Raw genomic sequence first — 19,642 nt, forward strand, 5'->3', positions numbered from 1 at the left:
TGTTCACTAACTATGCCATTTAAAATATTTTAACAGGAAAAAATTAAAGATAAGCTACGCCCCATTCCAATATCAGTCAGTGTTAAAATTGCCGGCCTGGAGTCTAGCTCACCGTCCCCAAGAAAAGAGCGAGCGCTTCCGGATCTTATACCAATTCTAAATTCAAATGAATCTGAGACAAAGACCACAAAAGTAAGTCTTTGATATCACATTTTCCCATAAATCTGCACTTCGATAAATCACTGAATTTTAAAGACTGTAGAAACCTAAATTATGACGAAAGGAAATAACTGGGGTGGCACTGGACTTATATTTTATACTGGCTTATATTTTATATTTTGGTATGAACTTGTTACAAAATGTTATGAACTAGATCCTGTGTTTCTTTTGCAACAAAAGTGAAGATGGTATAGCTGCTAGGTATTTTTTTTTTCTCTCCCCAACAAGTTTAGGGTGAAATGTACTTTTGATTAAAAATGGAAATCACAGAATGGCAGGGGTTGGAAGGGACCTTTGGAGCATCTAGTCCAACCCCCTGCCAGAGCAGGGTCACCCAGAGCAGGTTGGACAGAAACGTGTCCGGGCGGGTTTTGACTATCTCCAGGGAAGGAGACTCCACCACCTCTCTGGGCAGCCTGTGCCAGGGCTCTGCCACCCTCAAAGGAAAGCTGTTTTTCCTCATGTTGAGATGGAATTTTCTATGTTCCAGTTTGTGCCTGTTGCCCCTTGTCCTGTCACTGGGCACCTCTGAAAAGAGTCTGGCCCCATTCTCCTGACACCCACCCTTTAGATATTGATCAGCATTGATGAGATCCCCCCTCAGTCTTCTCTTCTCCAGGCTAAACAGCCCCAGGTCTCTCAGCCTTTCCTCATCAGAGAGATGCTCCAGTCCCTTGATCATCTTTGTGGCCCTCCCATTGGACTCTCTCCAGTCTTTCTTGAACTGGGGAGCCCAGAACTGGACACAGTACTTCAGATGTGGCCTCACCAGGGCAGAGCAGAGGGGGAGGATGACCTCCCTCAACCTGCTGGCCACGCTCTTTTTAATACACCCCACGAGACCACTGGCCTTCTTGGCCACAAGGGCACAGTGCTGGCTTATCCATCGCCTCCTGCTGTGAATGCTTATCCACATCACAAACTAATGTCCAGTCTACTTCTTCCACAGTTAGGATGCTCTAACAGCATTAGAGCTCTGCAGCAGTGACGTAAAAGAGAGGGAATATCTCGGGTAAAAGATCTCGTTTCCTCAGTGCTCACTGAAGAATCAGATTTAAGGATGTTTTTCCTTGTTAGAAGCATACCTCTCACATAGAGTTATCTAACTCTGTCTTTTAGTCACATTTAAAAGTCTAAATTCTCAGCATCAAGGGCTATGTCTCACAAAGAAAAACTCCCTTGACAGACAAGAAGGGTCAGGTTAAAATCATACTCATCCAGGAAAGTGTCTCTGAGTTCCCTGTAGATGCTTTACACCGTGCACATCAGAAATCTTGTTTTAAGCTAGTATCATGTGGTGTGCAGTAAAAATGCTTTTGTTTTATTTAGGTGGAGTTCTTAAAAGAAGGATGTGGAGAAGACAATGAATGTCACAGCAATCTGAAACTTCAGTACCGGTTCTGTACTAGAGAAGGAAATGAAGACAGGTTTACTTATTTACCGATGTAAGCCTTGATTAGTGCATTGTTAAAAATCAAATTATTAACAAGTGCTTAAAATAACTTTCAGGAGAGGATTTTGGGAGGTAGAGCAGCTTTGTTCTGTTAATCTGCCAAACACGGGCCTGTGTAGGTACTACTTACTGATCTGTCAGGGTGAGGAAGCCGGGGGAGCAGGAATGAGCTTTAGAAGAAGAGGGATGGTACCGAGCCCAGCAGGTACAAAGTGGCCACAACTGTGCAGGTGTGGGCTAAAAGTTGGAAAAAAAGGGTTCTAACCCCTGTGGAAATGAGATTCTAAACCAGCCTTGTGGAAGTTTATTATGTGCTACTGTTCACTATTTTTGAGATGAAATTTGATTGCGAGTATGACAACGTGATATACCATAGTCTAGTAGCCCAAGACAAGCAGTTACAGAGAACTGAACAGAGAAATCACTTTGCCGTAACACGCACTTAATGTCCCGCTGCATCCTTCCTCCCTGGAGGGCCAGTGAAATGAGAAAGGAGGTGTATAACAAAAAAAAAAAGGAAGTGTGTTTACTTATTGTTGTCAGTCACCTTTAGTAGTGAGTGCCACAATCTGACTCGGAAACCAAAAGCGTGTATACTTTACAAAAAGAAAGTAGGACAGTTGATTTATTCAGAGAAAATTAATCACTATTAAACAAGTGCTGGTTCAGAAATACTATATCAACTCTTGATTACTTGAGGAGTGTATCAGTCTGTTGTATCCTGCTAACTGCTGGCCACTTTCAGAGACGAAATACTTGTCTGGGAAAAAAAACTTATGACCATTCATGCGTTTATGGTCTTACAGTAATTCTTCCCTAATAGAGGGAATTACATTTGGGTAAACTATAGTAAGAAGCAAACTTTCATACATGTTTGTTTTCCTAATGCATACAACCCTGTATACTCTGTTCCTGTAGTGAAAACGGCATGCCAGTGCTTGTTCTGAAAGATCAGAAAGATATTGCCCTGGAAATAACAGTGACAAACAATCCATCTGATGCAAAAAATCCACAAAAAGATGGTGAAGATGCCTATGAAGCTAAACTAATTGCAACTTTTCCAGACAGTCTGACGTATTCTGCATTCAGGGAGATGAGGGGTTATCCTGTAAGTATTTTTAAGAAAAAAGATACTAAAATTTTGAAATATTTTCTGCATATTTTTACTTAAGAATGTATTCTATTTAATCAGGAAAAACAGCTAACATGTGGTGCCAACCAAAATGGTTCTCAAGCGGAGTGTGAACTTGGAAATCCTTTCAAAAGAAATTCCAACGTAAGTTGTACCTATTTCACTTGAGTTATAAAATCCTGACTGCAGTCATCCAAAGTTTCTGTGTGTCATAACTGGACATCTGTTTTGGGATCTGCCTTTTTAACTCTAGAACTTGATGTCGTATTTCTATAATATTGCATATACTAATATATTCTATAAAATGTTTACATATTTCATGGATGTTATTTCTTGTCTAGGTAACCTTTTATCTGATCTTAAGTACCACTAAAGTTAATGTTGATACAACAGACTTGGACATTAATCTGAAGTTGGAAACGTAAGTGTTCTTTGTATGTGCATGCTATGTTTTTATATAAAGTTGTAAACATTTCAAATTAATTTGTTCGATACACAAAAGCAACTTAATAGTAAAGTGAAAACGACTAAATTTGTAAAATAAACAGCATTGTTTCCTTTTCGTTGTAGAACAAGCACTCAAGTTAATTTGACTCCAATTACAGCTAGTGCTAAAGTGGTTCTTGAATTGCTTTTATCACTCGCTGGGTAAGTGTTGACAGCGTAACAAATGGTGTGGGGGGGTGGGGACGACAGTTTTGCTGCAGACTTCATTAAAATCTGATTATTCTCCTTCCCCACCCCCACCCGAACAGAGTTGCTAAGCCTTCTCAGGTATATTTTGGAGGTAACATCGTTGGTGAGAGTGCTATGAAATCTGAAGATGATATTGGAAACCTCATAGAATATGAATTCAGAGTGAGTAATTTAGATTAATGCCAACCACTGCTTTTAATCGAATGAACAGCTTCTCTCTTTATGCATACGAATACTTGGAAAGGTTTCTGGATTTAAAATTGGCTTTTCTTGTCCCAAAATCCTGACTTCCTAATCAGAACATGCAGTCTGACTGCAGACTAGAGCTTCTTTAGGCCTTGATGTTTTACGATCATCTTTTGAGGAAGTGGCCTGAGGCTGGCTGTACGCTTTTTGTTTTTTGGAGCAGTTCATGCACGTTCAGTTGTACAGCATGAAACCCTGCGCAGGAAGGGAACAAGATTTAAACCCAGAACACTCACTGTGGCATGCCCAGGTGTTGGCTGAGGCACACAGACGGCGAGCGTGGGTACTTCCTGCATGCAGGATTCAGCAAGCACAGGGGGACGCTGCAGGAGCCACTTTGAATGTGTGGGTCTATTTCACTCTTTTGGTCTTCTGCCTAATTAATAAATCAAGAAGGCTGGGAGAGACGATGTTGGTTCTGTAAAATCTTGGTTTATCAGAAAGTGTGTTGCTTTTTCTACACCGTTAATGCAAGCCCCGCTGTAGTTTGTGAGGATTAAAGTCCATCTCTGTCAGTCCTTTACTTCCTTCTGTACCTACATGCATGTATTAAAGTAGTATAAACAGATAGAGTATCTGTTTTAGACTTCCTATCATGAACAGCAACACTAAGAAAGCAAAAAACATGTTGAGAAACAACTGTTCAGACTTAGGAGAGCAAGAGCTGGTTATCTTTCTGTGTCAGAGTTCCTCATAAACTTGCAATTTGCCTGAGTTATGTAATTGAATGATTTGTTAACTCTGAATTGGAGTTGTTATTGTTTCACATGAAGACAGATTTCTAAAAATCAACAGCTTAAAGTTCACGTTAGGGAATTTTAATCCTTATATGTTTAAACTCTCTATTTACTTGCTATCTGAGTGTGCTAGTTTCAGTATATGCTTTGTCTTTATGCTGTTTTGACCGTCTTTCATCTGCTTTTAAATTTCCTGTTAGCTGCATGTTTAAAAGTTGCCCAAGTCAGTAACACCTTCCCTTGAGAAGAAAATCCCTTTAAAAAGTATTTCACAGTTTAAAGACTGTTTGTTTTAACAGGTAACTAATTTGGGCAGACCACTGAAAACATTTGGTACCGCTTCCCTGGACATCCAATGGCCGAAAGAAATTAGTAATGGCAAATGGCTGCTCTATTTGATGAAAATAGATTCCAAAGGCTTGGAAAAAGTCTCCTGCCAACCCGAGAATGAAATCAATAGTTTGCGTGTTGCGGTATGTTGCCCTGTCTTCTGTTCCTGAATTAGCACACCGTGGAAGCACCGCAGCATGTGACAGTAGGGCACAAGAGCTTGCCTCCACAAGGACTTTTTTTTGTCTTGAGTGTGAGCACAATACATGAAGAACGTATCAAGTCTTAAGCTTATTAGGAGACTTTGTAACAGCTAAAGAGGATAACATGCTGAAGGATAGATGCTATGTCAGGGTGTCTGGTTTTGCAATGGGCACTGCTGTCATATGCTGAAGTCGCTGTTTGCTTTAATGAATTTCATCAGCATTATTGAAAACTGATTGAGTTCTTACACAGAAAAACAATAAACAACAGTAAGCGTCTCCCCAGCCTGGGGGAATTCCATGCAGTTTTTTAAAGAGAAAGGGCTTGCATTTAAATTTACTCATTTACGACAAATATGATAAAAAGAATTTCTCGAGCAAGTTTCATAGCCCTTCATTGTGCCTATCTAGCAAGATTTTTTCCCTAAACCCTGAGGATTCGTTATTTTTTTTCATATAATCTTAAAATCATTTAGGAGTTCTAATTTTCACATTAAAACTTCATGCACATAAACCCATTCTTGTCAGATCACTACATTAGTTAATGAAACTTTCAATGAGTACAATTAATACACAGTTTAAAAAAAAAGGCATCTACTGATCATAGCACAATCTTATTCTTTAGCATAGTAACATTAATACTCTTTATATAGAACAAAAATGGAAATAGCATTGAAAGCTTTGTAAATCTAACCCCCCCCTTGACCTATTAAAGAAAGAAGTCAGTTGACCTTTCTTTAGGTAATCTCAAAATCTGGTAGTTGTCCTGACTCTACTATTAGCAATAAATGTAGATAAGTAGGGATATATAATGATGTCACTCACGTGCTGATCTTGGAACAAGAAAATAGTCTTGAGCTTGTTTCTCTGCTTGTATGGGGTCAGAATTCAGAGACACTTATGATAAACTATTAAACTCTCTTAATGTTTTGTTGTGTGGGTTTTTTTTCCTTTCTTTCTCTTTTAGGAATCCCATAACTCAAGAAGGAAACGTGAGGTTGCAGAGAAGCAGATTACAGACAGCAAGGCCTTTTCTTTATTCTCAGAAAGAAAATACAAGACCTTGGTAAGCCTATTGCCCCAACTAAAGTCTTGTCACATACCTCCCCCTGCACTCACTACAGGGTTTTTCTGAGTTTATCAGGGTGAAAGAAGGTATCTCTTTGCTTTGTTTTTATCTTAAATCCAAGTATCGATGCTTTTAAAATTTGACCATTATCTACTGATGAGAAAGAAATAGGAAAGTATCCCTGTGTGGTTACTACATTGAAATAAAAAGGCAATAGCATCTTCATTGTATTTCCCTATTGCTGTCAGTACAAACAGATTTTGGTTCTTGCACATAAATATGATGCATATAATCTAATTTTTAATCTTGGGGGGGCGGGGGAGGCTTTAAACAATTTGTGAGGATGTATCTTTATTTACATGTACAAATGTGTAATTGCAGGACTGCAATGTGAATGCACGCTGCGTGGACATAAAGTGTCCCCTGAAGGGTTTAGACAGCAAGGCATCTATTGTGCTGCGTTCCAGGCTGTGGAACAGTACTTTCTTAGAAGTAAGTCCTCTTACCTGACATTTTTGAAAGGTCAGAGTTCTTTCCCGTTCTGCGTCTAATGTCCGTATTTTATTTTGGAACAGGAATACTCCAAAATGAACTACCTGGACATTGTCGTTAGGGCTTCAATCAGTGTTCCTGTTGCAGCGAAGAATGTTAAACTCACAAATGAAGCTGCTCAGGTAGGTTCAACACTTGATGCTAACTGTATGTTATGCTTGTGATGTTTCCAGTTTATATCAAACACCAAAAAATCCCCACTATTTTAAAACACAAGTAGCTAAAAGTTTAGCTTTTTAACTGAGTTTTGAATTACTGATTGTTTTTACCTTTTAATTGGGTTGGAAAAATCCACTACTATATCAAATTGATCAACTTTATCTTCAAAAACATTTTGTAGATGAGAGAGAGAAGTCGTCTTGTTAGAGAAGAGATGACTGTATAAATTGCAGCTCTATATTAAACATGGATGCTTCTGAAATGCTCTTTCCATTGTCACATACTTTCTCTCCTTTAGGTGCGTGTTACTGTCTTTCCTGCAAAACCAGTAGCACTTTATACAGGAGTACCTTGGTGGATCATCTCGGTGGCTATTTTTGCTGGAATACTGATGCTTGCGCTGTTGGTATTCTTACTGTGGAAGGTGAGTTTTTATTCATCTGGTTATTTTACATTTCCTGGTCTACAGTTCCTGACAAGATAGCAAACTAATTAAGCAAATGATTAAGTATTTTCATTTGCATTTGGGACTCAAAATAGAGCAAAACTGCCCAAAACATACATTACCGTTATCAGTTTCTCAGTTTTGTAACATTTGGAAGGAAAATGGTTATATGGGAAGACTTGTTATAATTTTATTTTCTTTTTCCACATCCTCAAAAAGGAAGTATTTTGAGCTCTGAGCAAAACATGAGAGAAATGTTCAGAGGCCATAGGTACTTCGATACGGATGGATACAGCTAATTGGGGCTTCTGCAGTTAGGCGTAAAACTTCATGTGAACTATCTACAAATGTTTTAGCAAGGCTTTGTTCTCAGAACTTTAGAAATACCATTAAACTCCTAGTGGATGAAAATAACCAAAAGGTATACAGAAATAATACATAGCCAGTCTGTTGGTGAATTTCTGTAGTATTGGCTTTTTACCTTAGAAAACCCTAAAGGAGAAAATAAGTGTGTATAACAAAAAGGTAACAATTTGCAAAAGGGAAAAAAAAACCCCAAGTACCTATTCTTCTAACTACCTCTGGCGTTTTTACAAGTAATTGTGGTTCCAAGTATAACAAGGCCGTCCTTTATTCTTAGTTTTTACAGGCACAGGCTGTTAGTATTTGCTGTTACGGGATAGCAGAAGGTTATTAAGAAAGAAGCGGTGAAGAAGAACATCCTGTCTGTCACTTACTTTCTTCTGGAGAAACTGCAGCAATTGGCTTTGCTGAGGAGCTATCATTTGCTGCAGGTTACTTCTCCCAGGGGAGTTCCGACTTCCCTATTTTCTAATAAATGCCCAGCCCCTGCTGCAAATCTTCCTGATGAATTAATACTTTGGGTGGGCTGTTAAATTATTACTAGTGTTTTACTGCACATGAAAATACATTTTCACATATGCACAGACAGGTTAAAATGCTTCTTTTGATGACAAACACTGTGCCATCTTATAAAGGACAAAGATGGTGCTTCAAAGAAAATTACATGATTGGTTTAAGACAAATGCTTGTGTTGTACGGGTCAAAGCAGTACTCATTTTTGTTCTGCTGCATGTTTTTGTCTATCTTGTGCACTAGTCCACAAACAGGTTTCTGAATAGACTTCTTTCTGCTCTTGACAACAAGCTTTAGTTGCTCTGGACACACTTTATAGTAGCTTTTCTTAAAAAAAAAAAAAAAAAAAAAAAAACACACCACACCAAAAAAAACCAAAATGCAAAACAACAGATGCATTACAAATCTGTCAAAATGCCTCTAAAATAATATTCTTTACCTCAAGCAATTCTATTATTTTACAGATTGAGTTAGTCCAAGAAGTTCTCAGATCTAGAAACAGATGAGTTATTGTGATTTATTTTTTTTTGCCTGTGAAGGGAGATTGAAAGATAGTTCAGTAATTTAAGGCAGTTTTAATAGGTTTGACTTCCTCCAGCCCACAAAAATTGACTAAATGCCTTGCTTCCTTGTAGTGTGGTTTCTTCAAGAGAAATAAGAAAGATCATTACGATGCCACATATCACAAGGCTGAGATCCATGCTCAGCCATCTGATAAAGAGAGGCTTACTTCTGATGCATAGTATTGATCTACTTCTGTAATTGGTAATTGATGATATTTTTTAATTTTTAGCTGTGGCACATGCTATGGTTGCGGTGGCTAACTGAAGCTTTTACTGCACATGTTCTATTAACTTTTGTATTTCAAACTATCGTACTTGCTTGCTCGTTCTGTCGATAGATTTTCAGCTTTTGGTGCGCGTGAACAAACACAGGTGTTTACCTTGGTCTAAAAAGCTTTTTGTTTATTTCTTTAGAAAACATCTTGATCTGTTGCAATGTTGTTTAAGTTTGGGGTTTTTTTTAAATTTATGTTTTAACAGTACAAGTAAGTGGTTTTTGTTTTTTTTTTTTTTTTTTTAAGATTGGGAGATAGTGACCAACAATGTAGAGTTAAGATTTAAAGCTAAGACTACGTGGATGATAAAAAAACTTGCTTTACTAACCTTTAGTGCATGCTAAAAGATAAATGTTGCTTATAATGAAAGACGTTTTCATAATGAGGATTTAATTACTGTGGAAACATCTGTTTTCCTTCAGTTCTAAGGTATACTTTTCTAGGAACACTTTCCTCTGCTGAAGCTACTAGATGCATGATGATTTATGCTCCTAGCAACCTTTATTCAACTTAAGATATTACATGCATGTACACTATATTAATAGGTGATGCTTGGGATCAGGGTGGGGAGGAATTCTTAACTAAAATACATGAAAACAATGTCTAATGCAGTCTTAACTAAGAGAGGTCTAACGATTTGGTCTATGTCTGGATGTAATTTTTTTAAAAATTCAGTCCCATGGAAGTTCTAGTACATATTTAAAAAAAAAAACAAACCCAAACAAAACCAGAAAACCCCACCACCCCAAATACTATGAACAAAACCTTGCTGCTTTAATCTTTTTTATTCCTAGCTGTACCTAATGACAGCTGGATGGCACAAATGTCTCTTAGCCTTAATCTCGACATCAGTGACCCATAAGCTTGTAAAGTTGAGTGTTTACCAGTTATCATCTTTGTAACACTGTGGCCATAGCTCTATTTTGTTTTGAAAATTAATTTCAGTCCATTCCTCAATAGATAAAATTAGTATTTTACAGTATCTTTGAATAATGAACCACAGGGCAAATAAATAAGCGGTACTGGATTTCATCTAGTTGTGTCATGGCACATTACAGAATTTTCAAGTTACATCCGTTTTTTATGCTAACTGAGCAAGACTCATGTTCGTGACTGTAGTTGAGATGGTGCTTTGAAAAACAAGGCCCTAGTGTAACTTTTCTTGAAGGCTCTGGAAATCTTTCTGTAGGTTTTTTAAAGGTAAATCATGTCACCATACAGGAAGATGCTGAAGTACATACCTATCTTGGATTGAGGAGAAACAAGCTTTCCTGAGCTGTATCTATTTCTTTGTGCAGCATTAAATTATCTCATTAAATGAATGAGCAGCTTTATAAAGAAGACTTACAAGACTTGCGAAACAAATTTAGAAAGTTAGTGGGTGGAATATTTTTAAGGTTTACTGGATTTTTTGAGGATTACTGGATTGTCAGACTATGCCATTTGTCTTCAGCTGCTGTTGGAGCAACTAACGTACACCAGTTGGCTCACATTTTTTACAGCTACATAAGCTACAATTTTGCTCTACGTATTTTTGTTTTCAATTTTCTTAGCTGTATGTTTGTGCAAAGGAAGAATTTACTTGCCTCTATAATTGTAGTACTTTGGCAGCAACTTACACCTAAACTGTTCTTTTTCTTCTCTGCCGCAGTGCGGGTTCTTCCAGCGTTCTAGGTACGAAGACAGTGTCCCCCGATACCATGCTGTAAGAATTCGAAAAGAAGAGCGACAGATCAAAGATGGGAAATGCAAAGACCTTGAGACAAAACAGTGGTTCACAAAATGGAATGAAAATGAAAGTTATTCTTAGGGAAAAATACTTTCCATCCACAAAGTTCAGATAGAGGGTAATGTTTTCATTAATGGAATACTGATGGAGTTAGACCTATGAACACTATGGACATTCACCATTTGATTGTAGATATTACTACTTATATTGAGGCTTTTGTTTGCACAGTTAAAATTGCTTCATCAACAGACTTTATTTGCATTATTTAATTTCCAGACTGCCTCTTTTCCCCTTCAAATCTAACTCACACTTTAGAAGATGCTGTATTGATCTGGGGTCTTTTCTGCAAAATATGCAAAACCACTACCACAGACCTTTTCCTGTGATCCTAACCTTCTTAGGTGTGCAAGGCATGCATGGTTAAGGTCAAGACAGGTTCTCCATCCTTCCCTCAATGCACAGTCCGTTATAAACACACAGTGGCCTTAACACGCTTTGTTTGAGTATAATCTGAAGACCTGCAAATCTACTTTAGTCATAAACTTTGCCTGCTGCAGTAGTTAGGGTTTAACAAAAAGCATCATCTTAAATTACATGTGCAATAGGTCATGTTGCTCCATTTTTTTTTTTAAGATCAGATTGTGATTCTTGCTCAAAACAAATATACACAGGTTTTTTTTAAAAGAGGCTTGAATACTAGATGTACTTTTTGTATATATATATATTTCAGTCATTTTTGTATTTATTTTTGTTATAAATCATTGTCTTTGACTAACTGTTAGGCCAAAGACTTAACTGAACCTTCAAATCCACTGTGTTTTTGAACTTCAGATTACGAGACCTGAGGCTTTCACTGCATTTTAATACATCACTGGAGGTGCCTATGCTTTCTAAAAATGTAAATATTTATTCCAGTAATGTGTACAGGGCTTTTTTTCCTGATACTCGTAACTTGATGTAATAGGAATTATCGGGTCTTGTAACATGGTTTGTATATTACTTCAGACTATTTAACAACTTGGACACCAAGCAGAAGTAGGGGGTTTAGATACAGTTTTATACTTACTGCAAGAAAGTGAGAGGTTCTCTGGAAACAGCTTTCCAGCTTCGTAAGGACTTCCTGTTTGGCAAAAGGCATTGACTACTGCAACTGTTATACAGCACTTGAAGGAGGCTATAAATGCCTAACTTACCTTAACTACGGGGATCTGAGCTATCCACGTTGAGACTACTGAATCATCTTGAATACCTGAATGTTAATAAAAGTAGAACCACAAGTTGTGTTTATCAGTAATTTAGTTATTGTAACATAACTGATGAAACTATTTAAAGAGTTTACTTTTTTACCCATGTTCTAAAGTGTTGGTACTATTTAAGAATGAGTATTTAGTTCACAATTGTTTATTCCGTGTGAAACAAAATTCTGCTCAAAAAGTGTGCATGTTAATTGCTAGTAATTTGAACTATGCAAAAACCTCTTGGTACTTTTTCCCCTCATAGGGTAAAAACCTGCTAGGAGGGCAGTCGTCAAGTGTCTTATTTTTACTACTAACTTTGAATATACCTTCTTGGAAGGTGTGATCACTTAAAAAGTTATCATTATAGGAAATGCATTCATTTAATAGACTCTTCTTCTTCCCACTAAATAATCTCATTATGTTGTGACCCTGATTTTATGAACACTTACACATGTATTTAGCTATTACACAGTTTTTGAGCTTTTAAAATTCTATCTATCTTATTTGCCAAAAGGCTCAGCAGTATCAGAAGCCAGGCTCATCAGAGGCTAAGAAGCTTGACCAGTAGCCTTGGATTTAGAAGCAGATTGTGGCCCTCGCCTAAGAACATGAATGTTTTAGCCATGTTAAACTGAAAGTTCTTGAAAAATAAGTCATGTCACTGGTATACTTTTATCTCAAACTTTTTAATACCAGCTAGCAGTGCTACATCATTCCATTATTAGAAATTACCTGTGGATATTTGTATAGAAGTGTGAAATAAATTTTTTTTTTTAAATTAAACATTGTTTTGGTAACAGTGGTTTCTTATCATAATTAACTGATGTAGCTATAGCTAAGTTCACTAGCAGAACAAGCAGAAAATTGCAAGCTTTTAACAAATTGTCTATTGCCGTAACTCTCAGTGCCCTCCCCCACACAAAGGCAGCTGTGGGAGATAACACACAATCTCACCCTCGCAGGCTGTCTGGTGCTTGCCACAGTTTCCAGCATCGGTAAGAGTCAGGCATGGAGTCTGGCAGAGCAGGCTCTGGCAACACAGCAAGTGTCAGCTCCTCTTGGGGCAGAGCCACCCTCTCCTTCCACACTTCACTTGTGCTGCCCAGCGGTACCTTCAATGCACCAGTCTTCCAAAAGCTCCCCTGCCAGACAGCTGTTTCTGTAACTGGGGGAGATGGATGCACACACCCAAAACTAGTCAAGGACTTCGCATACCTATCTGTATTTATCAGCAGAAGTTTGATATTGGCAGCCAATTGTATGATCACAGGGTACAGCTTCAGCTCCACAAAAAAACCCAGAAAAGCCAAAAAGATGCAGGGAAAAATAAATCCACGCACACAAAAAAATCCTAGAGAAAACCTCTAGTTTATTTCCATTTTTAAGATGTTAATTCTCACAGGATGCTCTGCTTGCCTTTGCTGAAAGGAAAGGCCTTTTGATGTGACAAGGCCTGAAGATTAGGGTTAGGAGGACACCTGCTAGGCCAGTATTCATTGTTGCAGCCAAGAAACTTCTGGGACTAGAAGCAGAAGGTGCTGATAGATCTTTCAGAGCATGTCAAAGACGTGGACTCACTCTGCTTTTATGAAACAATTACTCTTATTTACAGAACTAAACCCACAAACATTTGTCCACAAGATGATGAAATATGGACTGGAAGAACAGCTGAGTAGCTGATCACAGGAAGTATAGTACAAATATATTAGGTTTTATATATGCTCATATATACCATACACATATAGTAACAGATATAGTAGTATATACTATATACACAGTAGTACAGTACCATACATAATAGTCTATGTGTATAGTACATATGTATATATATGCACATATATAAAACCTAGTGTACTATACTTGTGCTATATATATATGTGTATTCTGGGCGTATACATATAATACACACATACACTATATAAGCCTAAGGTACATAAACTGAATGCTAGTACACCGCAATACCATCACATATATTTAACTGTCACAGCACAGGAGACGTACCTTATGAGAGACGCTTTCAATACAAGGGACCATTGCAGCATAGTTTCAATAATCACCTGTGCAGAGGCTATACGTGGAAGAAGAGATGGGACAGGGTGCTCAGACGCAAGTGTCAGGAACTGGCACATAAGGTGAAGGGAAGCTTTTGAAAGCGGCACGTAAACTCCACTCCCCATTCAGCGCACCCACATTACAATGCTAACCATCACTGCAGCAGCCTGTCTTAACTAAAATAAACAGACTACAGGGAACCAGAAAGCTGCTTATGTACAAACAACTGAAATAACTTCTCCCAGCACAGAGTAGGTGAGAGTGTCAGCAGTTGGTTTGCAAAACCCAGGAGAACAAACTGTGATGAAGCAAACAGGCAACTGTTGCCAGCGCTCTGAGCCAGAAGCAGCCCAGGGACATGCTTTGGCTGCCTTGCCAGATAACTCAAGAATGTGAGCGGCGTATTTCCCTACAGTGGCTGCGTAAGCGCTTCAGTTTTTAATCCCGGTCCTCAGGCATCTTGAAATGTCCATTTGTCGTCCCAGGCCCTGGATTCATAATTAATACTGTACAAATTTTGTAACCTCATAAGCCTTGCAAGACTCCTAACCGTAAGCCTCATGAGACAAAGACAGCAACTCCTTACCCTGAGCGATTGCCACAGAAATCGGCCTTAACCCCCAGCCAGGGTGTGATACTGTCATTGTACAGGGGTACAGTTTGCGCAATCTGAAGTAATCTGCAGTAATCTGCAGTTTGCGTTTTCCATACTTGAAGACAGATCCCTTTCCTGCTCCATTTGCTAGCTCTGCAAAATGGTTGTTTGCAAGCAGCACCTTTTCAGGGCTTACCCGTCTCAAAGATCCTAGAAGTCAGAAAACTGAGTTTTTAACAAGCAGAGGTGGCCTTGCTGCGGCTTGCCTACTGCGGAACAACATATACACCCCTCGCCATTAATATACAGTGCTAACTATTTATTTCCTCGTATCTCTCAATCTCAGTGTCTTTGGGAGACAGGGGAAGAAGGGACAGAAAAGTCAAAAACTTGCTAGGAGCATATGAACTAAGCAACTGCTAAATTGATTAAAAGAAATGCTGGCGGGGTATTGCTTGGTTTCTTGACACGGAGGGGACCAACAGTTAAGGTTCCAGAGCCGAGAACTGTACCATTGCCAGCTGGTTTACAAGGCAGCCTGTGATCGATTCCAGCTTTGACAATGGCCAATAGTTAAGCAGAATGATGGTGATACTTTGCTGTTAGCGTTCCCACAAAAAGTTAGCCCTCAACATCAGCAGCAATGTAGTATATTTTCCTATGGAAGAAAAAGCCATCCATGATAAACCATGAACTTTATCCAACTGCCTTCTGCTCTTGAGTCACAAAGTTGTACGTGGCAAAAATTCACACACTCCAAAGTTTAATTATATACTGGATTAAAAATAAACGAAACCTTCTGTATGCTCTTCTTGAATCTACAATTTGATAACATACAGAAGCCATGCCATATTTCTGACCAACTTTGTTGCCATTTTTATATCTTTTTATTTCTACTCCTGCAAAAAAAGAAGAGACCAAAGCCACATCAAACCAATGTAACCCTAAGAATTTTCTAACAGAGCTGTGCCGGTTTTGGCTGGGATAGCGTTCATTTTGTTTACAGTAGCTAGTATGAGGCTATGTTTTGGATTTGTGCTGAAAACAGCGTCAATAATGCAGAGATGTTTTCGCTATTGCTCAGCAGGGCTTACACAGAGTCAAGGCCTTTTCTGCTCCTCACACCACCCCACCAGCGACTGGGCTGGGGGTGCACAAGAAGCTGGGAGGGGACACAGCCGGGACAGCTGACTCCACCTGACCAAAGGGATATTCCATGCCATATGATGTCACACTCAGCATATAAAGCTGGGGAAGAAGGAAAGGGGGAACGTCTGGAGTGATGGTGTTTGTCTTCCCAAGTAACCATTACGCGTGATGGAGCCCTGCTCTCCCGTAGGTGGCTGAACACCTGCCTGCCCATGGGACGTTGTGAATGAATTCCTTGCTTTGCTTTGCTTGCGTGCACAGCTTTTGCTTTACTTATTAAACCATCTTTATCTCAACCAAAGAGTTTTCCCACTTTTACCATTCTGATTCTGTCCCTCATCCCACTGGGGGGTGTGCGTGTGTGACCGAGCGGCTGCGTGGTTGCCGGCTGGGGTTAAACCATGACAATAGCAAAAGCAGCTGAACTTACTGACAAAAACCTAAGAACGATGACAAGCCTTTGTGCAGAGGAAGGACACAAGCTGAAAAGAGACATGGATAGAGGGACCAGATGACTCTGCAGGCATTACAGCAAAGCATATAAACCACTGAAAGAAAAGAGATATTCTATGGATATCTGTACCTGGCAACTTAAGTTTTTTTTCTTAATCTATAACGCCCCTATTTTGGAAGAAAGGGAAGAAAAGAAAAAAAGCACCAGTACATGCAGCAACCAAGAACGGCAAGTTCCAGTAAGGGGTTATTTATAGTATCACCTTAACAAACCAAGACGTCCTTCTATGGAACACCCTGCAAGAATGCTATGCTTCCAATTATCTTATTAAACCTTAAACTGGAAAAAAAATAAATAATGAAATTGCTTAGGTTAAAACTAATTGGTATGTTTTCAATTATCCTGAAGTCTGATTTGTTCTATCCCATTTAAATTATGGATCCAGATGTATTATAATTTCAGGAACACCAATAAGCAGGAATATGAGTAGAAAAATGCCAACTGACAAAAATAATACATTTCTGCTTTTTGGCGTTCATAAGGATTCACAGAAATTGGCACATCAGAACTGCAGCTAGTGTCACACTGGATCAGATCAGAGTAAGCCCCCAGAAGATCGTCAGTGAGAGAAACAGGTTTTAATAAGGAATGGGGGGGAAGTGGGGAGGGAGAAGAGAGAAAGAGAATTCAAAATATTCTCCAATATTTTACTGACCCATGTAAACATGTTCCGTTATCTGATCAGTAGTATAAACAAGACCAAGAAAACACCTTTAGGTAAACAGAGAGGGTTTGTCCTGCCCTGAACACAGCATTTAAGGAATTATCCACAATTCTTTATCCACACTTACTTCTGTGACTGCTCATCCTGCATGATTCTCCCTGAGAAAAACGCTCACTGTTTACATTACTGAGAATGGGCTCTAGCTTACAAATTGCAATAATTTACTTAGCCTCTGACAGCCTTTGCCACATTTGCTGTCTGTGGACTGCTGTCCAAAGATAACTTTAGGCACTAGGCCAGGTTTTACGGCATGCTTGTAAGTTCATCAGGCATCATGACAGTCACATACAGGCATAAAAGATGAAGCCAATCCAGAGCCATCATAAGAAATGGCAACAACTTAATAAATACCCAATTTACTGCTTGTAAGCACTGCTTTAAAGTAGTACCGACTCACAACTGAGAGGCCATTATAAATTGGTTTTAAGCACGCCAATTCATAAGTGGGACTCCCAAAGTATTACAAAATTGAGTAGCATGAGCTACTATTTGGTGCTTCTCGGGGAGAGGCCTACAAGTAGTGAGAAAGCAAAAACTGCCAGCAACCTGTATTTGTAGAAGAACTGCAAAGACAGACAAGCTGTTAGTTTGCCTCATTAGCCACCACTCCCTGGCCAGAACACAAAAAGCCATTCGTTTTTTGGCACAAGATGGAGGTACAAACCAGATGAAGCAGTCTAATCCTGAACTACCACTTTGGTTTTATGTATTATTGGTGCTGTTACTGCTCAGAAAATTGCCTCTGGAGGCAGACTGAATCAACGTTTTCTGTATTTCAATGCAACATCAAAAAAAAAAAAAAAAGCCCTTAATTCATTATGGTATCTTCATCTCTCTAATAGGAGGCTCCATGCAATCCAACAAAGCATTGAATGGATTAATGTGATAGAAATAACAAAATGGTTTCTGCTCTAGCAGACGCCATTGGATCTCCATCCCTGCCATCAGGTCATGGACAAGTCACAGGCACAAGGCATGTTTAAAGGAAATCAAGCAATATTCAAGAGTTGATTTCATAAGATAAATGCATCAGGCAAATATAAATATCCACGACAAAAGAAGCAAATGATACAGGGCCAGATCCACTATTGCACTGTATTGTATACAATCTTGAATTACAGGATTCAACATCTACACTGCAGTAAATTTATCAGAAAAGCTTATAATCACTCTTAACTGCATTTTTTGTTAATGTTCCGGATACTTCTACCTGAGTAGGACAAGAAACTATTAAATACTACTGTTTGGTACTTCACGTGTTGCATTAGCATTCTAACAGCCAGTAAAGTGATTTAGTGTGACATACGGTCCAAGTACTTTTTAAACCAATAAAGACATGTATTGTGTTCATTGCTGACCGATTGCGAGTATATCTGTAAAGACAGAAGCCCTACTTTTTCCTCTCCTTTTTCCTGAGCGCTGAAACAAACTATCCCTGCCTTCTTTTTTCTCCTTTGCACACCGTGACACAGGGCAGGGCACGAAGAGCTGGTAGAGGCCGTAGTGCCCCTTTCCAGATCATCACACAGCTGAGGAGAGACAAGGTGCACTAGTACGAAGGCCCACAGCTGTTAAATCACAGTTTAAGCCCCCCAGGTGAGGCTCTGCCCACACACCAGCCAGCAGCTGTGCTAATAAAGCCAGTGCTTCTGTAGGTTTCTGCTACCTCCCGTTTTAGCCCCACAGCCAAGCAGCCAAGTCCCCACTGCCATCATGGAATGGTTTAGGTTGGAAGGGACCTTAAAGATCATCTAGTTCCACCCTCCCCTGCCCTGGGCAGGGACACCTCCAGGGATGGGGCAGCCACAACCTCCCCAGGCAACCTGTTCCAGTGCCTCACCACCCTCACAGTAAAGAATTTCTTCCTAATATCCAATCTAAACCTCCCCTCTTTCAGTTTGAAGCCATTACCCCTCGTCCTATCGCTACATGCCCTTGTAAAAAGTCCCTCTTCAGCTTTCCTGCAGGCCCCCTGCAGGTACTGGTAGGCCACAATAAGGTCTCCCTGGAGCCTTCTCTTCTCCAGGCTGAACAACCCCAACTCCCTCAGCCTGTCCTCGCAGGAGAGGTGCTCCAGCCCTCTGAGCATCTTTGTGCCCCTCCTCTGGACCCGCTCCACCAGGTCCAGGTCCATGTCCTTCTGCTGTTGGGGACCCCAGAGCCGGACGCAGTACTCCGGGGGGGTCTCACCCGAGGGGGCCCCCGCTCCTCACAGGCCTCCGCCCGCCTGGCCCGGACCCAGACAGGGACCGCGGCGAGGGCAAGCGCGCTGTTCACCGAGCGGGCCGACCCCAGGCCGCCCTTCCCCGCCGCAGTGCCAACACCGATGCGGGGGCACCTTTCGGCCTCGCTGCCGGAGCGCACACGCCGCCCGCGGCAGGGCCCCTGCCGTCCCAGCCACCGCCGCCCGCCCCCTCACACCCACCGCTGCCCCCGCTCCCCTCACGGCTTCCCGCCCCGCGGGCTAGCGAACACCACCCCCCGTAAGCGACACCACCGTACCTGTCCGAGGCTGGGCTCCTCCGGGAAGCGAGCGGGCACCCGAGGCATAGTGGCAGCGGAGGGGCCGCCTCAGGGGCTCCGACCCCGCCGGCGGGGGCCGGGCTGCTCCGGGCACCCCCCGCCCCTCTCCTTCGGAGCCGCCCTCTCCTCCGCCCCGTCGCCGCTGCGTGGGGCTGGGACGGGA

General features: G+C 40.4%; 1 protein-coding gene and 1 long non-coding RNA gene across 19 annotated transcripts in view; one reads left to right on the plus strand and one right to left on the minus strand.

Moving 5' to 3' along the window:
• Positions 1–11,724, plus strand: part of ITGA6 (integrin subunit alpha 6) — a 48,688-nt gene extending 36,964 nt beyond the window's left edge. For 4 of the 5 annotated variants that reach the window (XM_054209162.1, XM_054209163.1, XM_054209164.1 and 1 more), the window contains 13 exons: positions 37–192; positions 1,549–1,664; positions 2,591–2,780; positions 2,865–2,948; positions 3,146–3,225; positions 3,375–3,452; positions 3,560–3,662; positions 4,783–4,956; positions 5,984–6,082; positions 6,467–6,577; positions 6,661–6,759; positions 7,095–7,220; positions 10,607–11,724. In XM_054209162.1, coding sequence (XP_054065137.1) covers positions 37–192; positions 1,549–1,664; positions 2,591–2,780; positions 2,865–2,948; positions 3,146–3,225; positions 3,375–3,452; positions 3,560–3,662; positions 4,783–4,956; positions 5,984–6,082; positions 6,467–6,577; positions 6,661–6,759; positions 7,095–7,220; positions 10,607–10,765 — 1,575 coding nt within the window. In that variant the 3' untranslated portion in view covers positions 10,766–11,724. Of the gene's footprint in view, positions 1–36; positions 193–1,548; positions 1,665–2,590; positions 2,781–2,864; positions 2,949–3,145; positions 3,226–3,374; positions 3,453–3,559; positions 3,663–4,782; positions 4,957–5,983; positions 6,083–6,466; positions 6,578–6,660; positions 6,760–7,094; positions 7,221–8,752; positions 8,883–10,606 lie in introns of all 5 variants that reach the window. The other variant, XM_054209160.1, reaches the window with a different exon arrangement.
• Positions 192–19,597, minus strand: LOC128912733 (uncharacterized). Of its 14 annotated transcripts, none has more exons than XR_008467738.1 (8): positions 19,459–19,597; positions 13,924–13,990; positions 12,877–13,087; positions 11,878–11,933; positions 10,538–10,658; positions 6,907–7,211; positions 3,983–4,282; positions 192–1,624 (listed from the first exon to the last, which is right to left on the minus strand). It is a non-coding gene; the product is annotated as an uncharacterized LOC128912733 (long non-coding RNA). The 14 variants fall into 14 exon arrangements; XR_008467744.1 differs by lacking the exons at positions 192–1,624; positions 3,983–4,282 and adding exons at positions 2,696–2,778; positions 8,557–8,609 and having other exon boundaries at positions 10,575–10,658; positions 19,459–19,595; XR_008467742.1 differs by lacking the exons at positions 192–1,624; positions 3,983–4,282 and adding exons at positions 2,696–2,778; positions 8,557–8,648 and having other exon boundaries at positions 10,575–10,658; positions 19,459–19,595.
• Positions 19,598–19,642: the final 45 nt, after the last annotated feature.

The sequence above is a fragment of the Rissa tridactyla genome, chromosome 7 (genome assembly GCF_028500815.1).
Source record: "Rissa tridactyla isolate bRisTri1 chromosome 7, bRisTri1.patW.cur.20221130, whole genome shotgun sequence".
NCBI classification, from domain to species: domain Eukaryota; kingdom Metazoa; phylum Chordata; class Aves; order Charadriiformes; family Laridae; genus Rissa; species Rissa tridactyla.